The sequence below is a fragment of the Microcaecilia unicolor genome, chromosome 2, assembly GCF_901765095.1.
Source record: "Microcaecilia unicolor chromosome 2, aMicUni1.1, whole genome shotgun sequence".
Taxonomy (NCBI): Eukaryota; Metazoa; Chordata; class Amphibia; order Gymnophiona; family Siphonopidae; genus Microcaecilia; species Microcaecilia unicolor.
The window spans coordinates 152,768,498-152,780,919 of record NC_044032.1 but is presented as its reverse complement, the minus strand read 5'-3'; the positions used below and the strand labels follow the sequence as shown (position 1 = coordinate 152,780,919).

Here is a 12,422-nt window from a genome sequence, read left to right as displayed (position 1 = left end):
CTCCAGAGTAAAATCGTGTTGAGTGTTTGCACTGCTTTAAGGGTGGTTGGGTTTTTTTTTTTTTTTTTTTAAGGGGTGGTTGTCTTGGCTCAGTTGTGGTGTTAATACTTCCCCCCCCCCCCCCCCCCTCAAATTTTCAAAAAGGGCAAATGTGAAGCATTTGTTTACGCTTTCTAACAATAATAGAACTAGGGGACACAAGATGAAATTAGAATGTGGTAGGTTTAAAACAAATTGGAGAAAGTTTTTCTTTACTCAGCGTGTGGTTAGACTCTGGAACTCATTGCCAGAGAAGGTAGTGACGGCAGCTGGCCTTGCTGAGTTTAAAGGGGGTCTGGACAGATTCCTGAAGGAAAAGTCCATTGATCGTTATTAAATTTTGGGTTTTTGCCGGGTTCTTGGGGCCTGGATTGGCCGCTGTCCGAGACAGAATGCTGGGCTTGATGGACCTTTGGTCTTTTCCCAGCATGGCAGTGCTTATGTACTTATAAGGTCCTTTTACTAGGCTGTGCTAAAAAGTGGTCTTAGTGTGTCTTTACACAGGTCCTTCCTGTTCTCTAAGACTATTTTTAGCACAGGTGGCAAATGGCTGTTTTTTTTTTGTTTTCCAAATTAATAGCCATGCACTAATGTTGCCATTAGCGCATGGTGATTAACAAATATTAGCGCGTGAGCCCCTATTTCTAGGCTCACGTGCTAGTCAGCATTCAGTAATGCAGATGCAGTAACTGATTACCGCAGAACTGCCCACTCCCCACCCTAGACACACCCTATCTGTGAAAAATTAGTTATGAACGCTAAATTTGCATACGCAGATCACAAAATTAACACAGGACACAGTGCATCCTGCAATAAGCATCTGCTAGTGCTTACCATAAAAGGACCCCTATGGGAATTAATGGTATTTTTACTCCTAGTATAACCGGCTTCTGGGTTACATTGAGCCTTGTTCTGTGCAGCAGTGGATTGCTGAAAAACTCCTATTCCTAGAGCTTTGAGGGAAAAAAAACACTAGGAGTTCACCCTATCCATATTTTTGAGCAGATTTTCTGCAGTTTGAATGAAATGATTCTTTGTGATAGACATAGATATAGATATATGGTGATTTGTATTATCCACAGACTTGGTGATTTATGGGGGTGGGGGGATATAAGAAGGTGGTTCTTGTGGATTTTTTTTTTTTTTTGGGGGGGGGGGGGGGGTTGCTGCACTTCTTGTCTTCCACCCTAATAATACAGTGGTAGGGAAGAAATATTTCCTATCAGTTGTTTTTTTTTTGGTTTCTTTACTGTCAAATTTTCTGGGAATATTGAGGCACTTATTTTGGTTTTAAAACTAAGGTAAAAAAAAAAAATAGTGGGTCATATAATCCATTTTATGGTTCAACAATTTTTATTGATGGAAAACATGAAGCTCACAAACGACTGGAAAAATACAAACCAGTATGAATAGAAGAACTCGTAATGCAGCTGTGCAAACCATCAAAATCAATTTTAGTTTAACCCCACTAAAAAACACTACTGCCAAACTACCACCCAACCTTCAGAAAGCAAAGACATAATGACCCCGCTGAATCCCCCCTCCCCCCTAACTTAACCGCAAACTCCAGACGAGACTTAAACGCTCCTAGTCCCACTAACTGTCCAATTACGTACAAACCTCCCCCCCCCCCCCCCCTTTACCCAAAATGAAGCTGAGTATAATATACAATTAAAGCAAAAAATGTGAAGGTAAATCCTTCCAAATACTTCTGTTCAAACAACAATACAAATTGATGGAAAGAAACAGTCAAAAATCAACTGGCAATTCAACTGACCGTATTCCAAATTTATGAATACGAGAGGTGACGCCTCACGAAGCCCCCGGCTACACAATTTGAAAACTCACAGGGGCTGGTCTGCTTCATCATCGGCAACCACCTCTACAAATTTTTCTCTTATTGCTTTTCCTTTACTTAGAAATTTCATTATACATAGCACTTAGCTTAAATTCCATCTGGACTCCCAAGACGCTATAAATGACCATGACCAACGGTGGCCAGCGTTTCGTTGCCTGCCTCAGGGTCACATGGTCTGCGTCGATCTGTAAAGGAGAAAAAAATAGTAAGAGCACCCGACTATACAGTACGGCATAAATTCTATTCTACAAAAATTCATTTAAGAACCTTAATTCTAAAAAACCTCAGCTTTAGCGGGCCAGTAAAAGGAAAAAATGGCCTCTATAGCTTAAATACTGGGTTACGTCAGACGCCAGGGTATGACCTGACCAATCGGCTTGTAGACAATCAAAACATCAACCGAACACAACTTGTGATCTCTTTTATTGTTAAAGGGTCCTATCCTCTATAACTAGAAAAAATGGCCCCACTCAATTTTACCGTTAAGACCCACTGGAGCCAGTGAGTTCAAGCGGTGTATCCACTTCTGTTCACACTGGAACAGAATTCGTTTTCTGTTAACTCTAATCCTTCCAGGAGAGATCTCTATCTGTTGTAACACAAAGCATTTAAATTCAGAAAAAGAATGTTGCATTGTTGCACAATGATGAGCAAGTGGGGTGACAACTTTGTTGGTATTAAGCACACTGCGATGTTCGATCAGACGAACATATAGTGTACGCGAAGTCTGCCCTACATAGAGCTTACTGCATGGGCAAACCAGACAGTACACTACATGGTCTGATTTACAGTCAGTGTTCACTTTTAGAACAAACTCATGTGAAGTGACCGGATGTATAAACTCCTTAATTTCTAGCATGATACCACACATGCAACAACCCCCACAACTTTTGTGTCCTTCAAAGGTGGGAGTTGAAAACCTATGCATCGGTAGCAGGGAGGGACATAAAAGTTCTTTCAAGTTCTGAGACCTGCTATATGCAAAACGTATCTTCTGATTTTTAAATGTTGGTAAAGTCTGTACTATACTCCAGTGTTCTCTGAGTATTCTGGCTATCTTGTAAACGTCATTGCTGTACCGTAAAACACATGTAATCAATTCATCCTCTTCATGAGATGTTTCAATCCTACCTTTAGGCTGTAATAATAACTCGCGATGATTGTATTTAGCCCTAAGATATGCATGTTTAACTATCTTCTTGGGATATCCCCTCTCATATAATCGTTTGCTTAAAGTTCTTGCCTGTTCACGAAAATCTGCCACCTCAGAGCACAGCCGACGATATCGCAACATCTGAGAGAATGGTAAACTGTCCTTTAAACATCTGGGATGGCAACTTCCATACTGCAAAAGACTGTTGACATCCGTCTCTTTTCGATAGTGGGATGGCATTGATTAAGGAACTCTAAAAACAAAGTTTGTTTATACCTGTCCTCATTGGCACCACATTAAATTGTGGTGCAGATTTATAGATATATTTTTTGTTTGGGAGGCTGATTTACAGACTTTGGAACAGTTTTTAGAGTTCCTTAATCAATGCCATCCCACTATCAAATTCACGAGTCACCATGATGTTCAAGAGATCAGTTATTTAGATGTTCAAGTCAAGAAGGGGGCATCTTCTTTTGGGACTACAGTATATCGAAAAGAGACGGATGTCAACAGTCTTTTGCAGTATGGAAGTTGCCATCCCAGATGTTTAAAGGACAGTTTACCATTCTCTCAGATGTTGCGATATCGTCTGCTGTGCTCTGAGGTGGCAGATTTTCGTGAACAGGCAAGAACTTTAAGCAAACGATTATATGAGAGGGGATATCCCAAGAAGATAGTTAAACATGCATATCTTAGGGCTAAATACAATCATCGCGAGTTATTATTACAGCCTAAAGGTAGGATTGAAACATCTCATGAAGAGGATGAATTGATTACATGTGTTTTACGGTACAGCAATGACGTTTACAAGATAGCCAGAATACTCGGAGAACACTGGAGTATAGTACAGACTTTACCAACATTTAAAAATCAGAAGATACGTTTTGCATATAGCAGGTCTCAGAACTTGAAAGAACTTTTATGTCCCTCCCTGCTACCGATGCATAGGTTTTCAACTCCCACCTTTGAAGGACACAAAAGTTGTGGGGGTTGTTGCATGTGTGGTATCATGCTAGAAATTAAGGAGTTTATACATCCGGTCACTTCACATGAGTTTGTTCTAAAAGTGAACACTGACTGTAAATCAGACTATGTAGTGTACTGTCTGGTTTGCCCATGCAGTAAGCTCTATGTAGGGCAGACTTCGCGTACACTATATGTTCGTCTGATCGAACATTGCAGTGTGCTTAATACCAACAAAGTTGTCACCCCACTTGCTCATCATTGTGCAACAATGCAACATTCTTTTTCTGAATTTAAATGCTTTGTGTTACAACAGATAGAGATCTCTCCTGGAAGGATTAGAGTTAACAGAAAACGAATTCTGTTCCAGTGTGAACAGAAGTGGATACACCGCTTGAACTCACTGGCTCCAGTGGGTCTTAACGGTAAAATTGAGTGGGGCCATTTTTTCTAGTTATAGAGGATAGGACCCTTTAACAATAAAAGAGATCACAAGTTGTGTTCGGTTGATGTTTTGATTGTCTACAAGCCGATTGGTCAGGTCATACCCTGGCGTCTGACGTAACCCAGTATTTAAGCTATAGAGGCCATTTTTTCCTTTTACTGGCCCGCTGAAGCTGAGGTTTTTTAGAATTAAGGTTCTTAAATGAATTTTTGTAGAATAGAATTTATGCCGTACTGTATAGTCGGGTGCTCTTACTATTTTTTTCTCCTTTACAGATCGACGCAGACCATGTGACCCTGAGGCAGGCAACGAAACGCTGGCCACCGTTGGCCATGGTCATTTATAGCGTCTTGGGAGTCCAGATGGAATTTAAGCTAAGTGCTATGTATAATGAAATTTCTAAGTAAAGGAAAAGCAATAAGAGAAAAATTTGTAGAGGTGGTTGCCGATGATGAAGCAGTCCAGCCCCTGTGAGCTTTCAAATTGTGTAGCCGGGGGCTTCGTGAGGCGTCACCTCTCGTATTCATAAATTTGGAATACGGTCAGTTGAATTGCCAGTTGATTTTTGACTGTTTCTTTCCATCAATTTGTATTGTTGGCTGAGTATAATATAGCATGAGTGGACATATCTCATAAGAGCTATAAATTAATAATGAGGCTGCGGCCTCGGGGATTCAATAAGTTTAAATAGGGGTTCCAAGTTAGCAAGAAGCTCTTCTTACATCGAAGAGTACCCTTTGCCTCCCTGGCCTCCCACATGGCCAAAAGGTGTACCTGGTTCCTCCAGTGCCAAAAAGCCGGGGGATCCAGTGTCAGCCAATATTGTAAGATAACTTTCCAGGCCACCAGGATAATCCATTTTATTTTAGGGATAATAGCACAAGTTTTCATTGATCTGTTTTTAATCATTTATTCAAATTCTCAAAATTTGCAACACATGCATCAAAGCATGTGTGTGAATGCAAACCTGACGCTTTCCTAATTTTATTTATTGTGTCTTTAATTCCACATTTATTTAGTGCCCTAAACTGCAGTACTAAACAATAAACTAGTACTCTAGGTGGGTGCATATTAGTTTTACTAGTACCACTTTTTCAGCTTTCTTTATGTGCTTGCATTGTCTATTTAATGTGGGCCTATAAAGAGGTTACTTTTTCTGATAAAGTATATCAAGCTGGGAGTTTTGATCAGGTCAGAGAGTTTCACTAGGACAAATGCTACATTTGCTTTACTGACTGCTTTTCCATGATACAGAAATAACAGCAGTCAAAACTCAGTAAAATGAATTCTCTGAGGACAAACGGGCATAATAATCTAACATATGGGTGGTGTCATTCACAGAGCCCGGTGTGGACCTGCCAAGTGCACTGTCACTTTAAATCTTTGAGGCAATGCCGTCATTGCAGATGTGCAAGTGCTTTCCCACCCAATGCTCGAGTGCGGGACCAGAAGTCGATAACTTTTTAATCGCTCCTTAGCACATCAAACTTTTTTGCCTTTTTGGTGCCCATCCTTTTTTCGGGATATTTTTTCTTTGTATTTTTCTTTTTTCAATACTGATTTATTAAGTTTAATCGTTTTTTCAATTTTCAGCCTTTGGGGGCCTCTGAGCCCATCTTTTGCCCGGAAAGCATCAACCATTTTCCGTATACGACTATACAAGCTGCCTGGGCCATGGAGCCTTTTGACCTTGCATTGGACGTTTTTCCTTTCATGTCAACAAGGGTGCCAAGAGGCTTTAAGTGTACTCGATGCAATAGAACTATTTAAGCCACAGACCCCCATAACTGGGGAGTTCAGTGCTTGGATCCTGAGCACTGAGATATACAGTGTAGTCCAACGTGAAAAACCTTTTGATTCTACATCATGCATTGAAAATTTTCTGGGCACATTGGGGCACTTATTTTGGCACTCAGCACGGACCCTGCATCAGTATCGGGGTGCACTGACACAACTTCAAGCGGGTTCACGGGAAACATCCATGCTCCAACTTATTTCTCATAGAGAGCCTACACCACTGCAGTTCACTTTCTGGTTGTTCTGTTGGCAGTGTTCTTGAGCAGATGTACTCCCATGAATGTTTCTAACTTATGCTAAGGGTCTCTTTCCCTTATTCTAGTAGAGGAGCATTAGCAAAGCGTGGTGAATATGCATTCTGACACGTGTGCACATCCCATCAAGTGATAGTCCTCATCTGCCTTCTGTTCTTTATTTATATAGATTTATTCTTAAAATATTTCTTTTTCTTTTAGCTGTTTAATATGTAAATATTTTTCTCTGTTTTTAAATCTTTAGAACTAATCATTTCTAGTTCTTTTCCCCTGGATTCTGTGTAGCGTGCGTAGAGATCTGCACCGAAATCCAAGCGTATTCTACAACAATGAGCGTAACTTAATTGGCTTAACAAGCTAATGAGCACTAATTGATAGTAATTAGATTTACGCGCACAACTTGCTAAATACATTCTGTAATGCAGTAACCTTAACTTCTAACGTGTGCAGGCAAAAAGGGATATAGAATATGGCCCAGTGCGCCTAAATCTACACATCATGTTTTACTCCGCATTTTGTTGGGTGTAAAGGAACTGGGATGTCAGCTAAGCGTATTCTATATTCTGTGCCTAAATCTAGGAACTGCTTAAAGAATACGCATAGTCTGCATTGATTTCTGTGCCGATTTTTTTTTTGCGCCATATATAGAATCTCCCCCTTTATGGATAAGAATAATTATTTTCTTAGGAGGCCTTTTACTAAGCTGTATTAGGCGCTAACATATGTTTAATGCAACTTAAAATGGCATATCACGGGACACGCTTAGGCATCCTGCAGTAACTGCCGAATGTGTGCGCGGTAAAAATATTTTTTTTCTTTTTGAGGGGGTTTGTTAGAGGGTGGAGAGTGGGCAGTCCTCTGCTAAACCAGCACATCTACGTTTTTTTAATGGCTTTTCACTCGTGGCAACGTAAGTGCATGGCTATTAATGCAAAAAATAGAAACCAGGCCATCTTATGGCTGTGGTATATATGGCCTTAGCACACAGGAAAATCCTGTGTAATAGTGTGCTAAGGACACTTTTTACCGCAGCTTAGTAAAACCACCCCTTGGCCGTATTGGGCTAGATTCTATATATCGTGCATTAAAAAAAAAAAAAATTGTCCCTGAAAAAAAATATGCCTAGCGCCCATCTGTGTGACTAAATGTACTCGTGAGCACTAACGCCAAATAAAACTTAGTGTAAATGACTACACATAAATTAGGCGCGGGCCAGATGTATTCTATAACAATGCGCATAGATTTAAGAAATGCCCATGACCCACCCTTGCCACTTTCCTTTTTCAACTAGGCACCTTAGAATTTACGTGCATTACTTTACAGAATACGCTTAGGCAGTTATGCACGTAAATTCTAATTAATGCCAATTAGTGTCAGTTGCTTGTTGGCAATTGACAGTGGCTCATTATTCAGTAAGTTGCATGCGCAACTTTAGTCGAACTATATAGAATCAGGGGGATTGTTCATTATGGGTCATAAAGTATTTCTGTAGTAGTGTTTTACTGAACTTTTAATACATCAAAATTATGTAACTTTTTTTTTCTTTTTGCTGATTTAATGGTGTATGTGGATAGAGGGTGATTGTGTGTGGGTGTATTGTATTTATATGCTGGAAACATTTCATATTTATTTGCAGGCGACAGTGTTCTTTGGATGTAGAAATTGCTGCCAGTGGCTATACTAAAGAAATGCAGGAAGATGATGAATTGCTTTACCCTGATGGCCCCAGCAGTGGGGAGGAGGAAGCTGAAAGCGAGTTATATCTGTGCCCAGAAGAGGTTGAAAGGAAAGTGAAAGAACAAAACGGAAGACATTTGACAGATGAATCGGAAAATTATTTGGATACCAAATTTTCTGAGGCCTTCAGCCAGAGCGTCAACGAAGCCAATAGCATTGAAAGTGGAGACGGTCTGGAAAATTTAGATATGACAGACTTCTGTAATGCTATAGAGGAACTTGAAGGTCAAACCATCAGAGGGAAAAACAGAAGTAGTTCTGTCACTGATATGCTTGGGGATGAAAATGCTAGTAAGAGTGAGGATTGGACAGGTCAAGGACAGCCCTGCATCAGTATGGAGAAGTATGAAGATGAATGCCCAGATCTGGCTGATTTGTCAGCAGTAAACAAAAGCATCAGACCTTTCAGGTAGCTAACTTTTATAGATTTTTTTTTCCTGTTAATTTTTGGCTCAGTTTAAATTTTCATTCCAATAAATAACATCAATCAAGTGATTTGACACACACTGCAGTTCTGACCCACTGTTCTGAATGAGAATGAATCCACTTAATCTTAACATTTTAGAAGGTTGCATTGTGCCATCTTGTGTTTTTCACTGACTCAGCAACTATTGATTACTGTTATATTAATAATTTATTCTAAATCCTAAGCTTGAGTTTTTATTTAATAGTTTACAGTATTTGATGTACTACTCTTCAAATGGCCAGAGTGGTTTACAATCTAAAATAAGTTAGAAAAGAAAGCCTATGGAGGGTAGTTGCTGAGACTGTAAACTTCCAATTTCTTCTGTTCAAACCAAACTCCAGACATCTCTTGTAGAAAGCTACACAGTGTGTTCTGGGATTTCACTACAGTCTGCTTGTTTTTTGTTTTTGTTTTTGTTTTTTTTTCCTCTCTCTCTCTCTCTCTTATATATATATATATATATAATTTTTTTTTTTTTTAAATTCAGAATGAATCGGTTGTCATATGTTTTGAAACAAAGTATGAAGTGTATCTAGAAAAGGTAAAATAAATTGCCTTGTATCCCCTAAAACTTCCAAACTACAGGTATTTCCCTTCAGTTAAATAAATCACTCTGATAATGAATATAAATAACTAGTATGACTGGAAGCAAAAATAAGCTCATAGTACAGCTGTTGACTTATTTCATGATTTTATTGAAAATTCAATGTGCCATCGGTTTTCTTACCCATCTCCCGTAGTTTGTCTATTTATGTTGGTAGAAAACCTTATTTACTGCCAGATCTGGGGAAAGCCATTCAGGGTGGTTTACAAATTGTGGGCTTCTTTTACCAAGGCTCGCTGGGCGATTCCCACGTGGCAAATGAGAGGAAGCCCAGAACATTTTAAGACATTTCTTTATGTAGATGATATCCTGCTGATTTTCCGATGCTCACCAATCCTTATCAATCTAACTCCACTACAAGTCTGTCTCAAGTCTCATGGCCACAATCCCAATAAGACAGTAGCCTATTGGGTGACTGGTCCCCTTTCCCAACCTTCTCTCACTCCAGTCCTCTTTGATCTCTCAAATACCACAGTCATCTCCTTTCGCTGTCTGTGCCATTCTGATATTTTCCATGTAGTCAAACTTGGCTTTTTTATTTTGTGCAGACTACATTATTAGTGCTCTTTCCTTGATTTTGATTCATTTCACACCCTTCTTCACGCTTTCCTAACTAGATTACTGTAATGTGGTGTTTCCAGGTGTCTCAGCAGTTGAGACACCCGAAGACACCCCAAAACACTGCTCTACTACTTGTCTGCCATGCCTAAAGGTTTGATAGTCTTACTCCACTTTTCATCCACCTTCACTGGCTTACCGGTTTGTTACCACAGCCTCTTGAAAATCTTTTGTCTCACATAGATGAACATAAGAATAGCCATACTGGGTCTGACCAATGGTCCATCTAGCCCAGTATCCTGTTTCCAACTATGGCCAATTCAGGTCTCAAATAACTGGCAGAAACCCAAATAGTCAAAATTTACAAAAGGGGGGAAAAAAAGCCACTCCTCACAATAAATCCTAAAACAAAAACAGGAGCATTACTAATGCCGCAATGTTTAATTATCTCATGCCTAAAACATATTGTATTTAAAAATAAATTTGTTTGTATCCAAAACAAAAAAAGCCCTTTTATTCATATTAATTTCAATATGCTTCAAACTCATGCTTTCAAGCATTCACTTAAAGAGAAGAAAAACGGGCGTATCAGATGGCCCACAAAGCAAGCTATCGGACCTCTTATAGCACACAGCTGTTTCAAGTCCAGGCTTTTTTTTTTTATATCATTCCTCAATCATTTGCCTCCATGTTCCTCATAAAATCTTTATAATCCCAACATCAAAAGTAGACAAAAGTAAATGGGGGAAAAAAAAGGTAACCACTTAGCTTGATAATACAACAATTCAGCACTGTGATAGTAAAAGCACACATCCGATGCTCACATAAACACATAGTGTTTCGGTCAATCGACCTGCTTCAGGGGAAAGTATAGTCTCTGCAAATTGTGCTCAATCTTTTACTGGCAAAAAGCTGCCATATCAAATAAGAGCAGAGCTCCTGCTGCCACTCGCTTTTTCTCTTTTAGTTTCTCGCTAGTAGCAAAGCACCATAGTAGTTGAGTAACAATTTTTATTCTACCACACTCACCATTCCATATACCCCTTCGTGAGCCCTTAGATCTTTGCACTCCCATCATTTGGTTCTCCTAAACTCCAAACAAGCTGCTCGCTACAAATCCACTCAAACCTGTGCTTTCTACTTTCTGGCATCTAAGTTGTGGAACGATCTCCTGACCAATATTTGCTCATAGCAATTTTTTCCCTAAATTTAAATCCACACTAAAAACCCATTTTTTACTTCTTTTTTTTTTTTTTTTTTTTTTAAGAGCTGCCTTTGGTGATGCAGCACTGCAGACAGCTGATGGAGTGTGAGCTCAGGGGCCCACCTGGAGCATGTATACCTTTTTTTTTTTTTTTTGTCAAAATGGATACCATATCTCTCCTGTCAATTTTTTGCTGGAGTTCCTCTTTCTGGTTGTTTTTGTTTTATTATATAAACCGCCTTAATCCACACACTGGATAAGGTGGTATATCTAACTTCTATTAAACATCAGAAACCTTCTTATAAGAAACTATGGGCCTGATATCAGCTGGCAGCAATCAGTGTTTCTGTTCTAAACCCAGAAATTCAATGGCAGGCCAAGTACAGGCACTGGCATTGAATTTTCCGGGTTTGCAGATCCAGCTAACACATCCCTGTTTAAGTACGATGGTTAACTGCTGAATATCGTACTTAAACAGGGATGTGTTAGCTGGATCTGCAAACCCGGAAAATTCAATGCCAGTGCCTGTACTTGGCCTGACATTGAATTTCTGGGTTTAGCGCAGAACCACTGCCTTATGGTTTTCCTTTAATTTTATAAGTTTGATATATTTTTGAATATTTATTTCTTTTGGTAGTTTTCCCTAAAAAAAATCAAATGACAAATTTATCCAGCACTGAGACATGATTTCTGAAACATGCATGTATGTTAATCTTTGTTTCATATATCTATGAAAGGTATCTATGAAGTCTGAAGGTTCACTGGTGTGTTACACCCTTGCACATCCCTGACTGTACTGAGCTAGAAGTTTTCAAATCTTACCCTTGAAGCAGGATGCACAGGGTCTCTTTGTGTATCTGTTGCTAAATTAATTAAATCATTTTTCTGGTGTGTTTTTGTATATGAATATTTTAGAGATGAAGATAGGACATACATCAATGAACATAGGACAAGAACTACAAGTCTCACCTCTGTTGGCAGTGTTGGGACCTGTTCAACTATTCCACCAGTAAGTACAAACTGTGGCATTTTCTGCCCATTTCTGTGTTTGAGGAAAAGCTGCTTGGGATAGCATATTAATAATAGTCTGAAACTGTTATCGTATCTTGTACTTTACAATCAAATATCCATTTGTTAATATTTAGAATGTGCTGTGCTTCCTCTGCACCTCTTCCTGTTTTTGTTTCCCCTAGAGCTGCTTGCTATTTTCAGCTCTTCCATTTCCACTGTTTTTTTCTGTCAAATGTTTCTCTATTAGAGGCTAACTGAATTTCAGTTTTGCTTATGGTGCCAAAACTGGCCTAAAATCCTTTTCTGCCTGGTTTCGGCCGAAACTGGTCATGT

At 39.3% G+C, this 12,422-nt stretch overlaps 1 protein-coding gene across 1 annotated transcript in view; it reads left to right on the top strand.

Annotated features, from left to right (window-relative positions):
- RIOK2 (RIO kinase 2) overlaps positions 1-12,422 on the top strand; it is a 68,612-nt gene that overhangs the window by 42,568 nt on the left and 13,622 nt on the right. The window contains exons 8-9 of the mRNA XM_030193414.1: positions 8,146-8,655; positions 11,994-12,087. Coding sequence (XP_030049274.1) covers positions 8,146-8,655; positions 11,994-12,087 — 604 coding nt within the window. The remainder of the gene's footprint in view (positions 1-8,145; positions 8,656-11,993; positions 12,088-12,422) is intronic.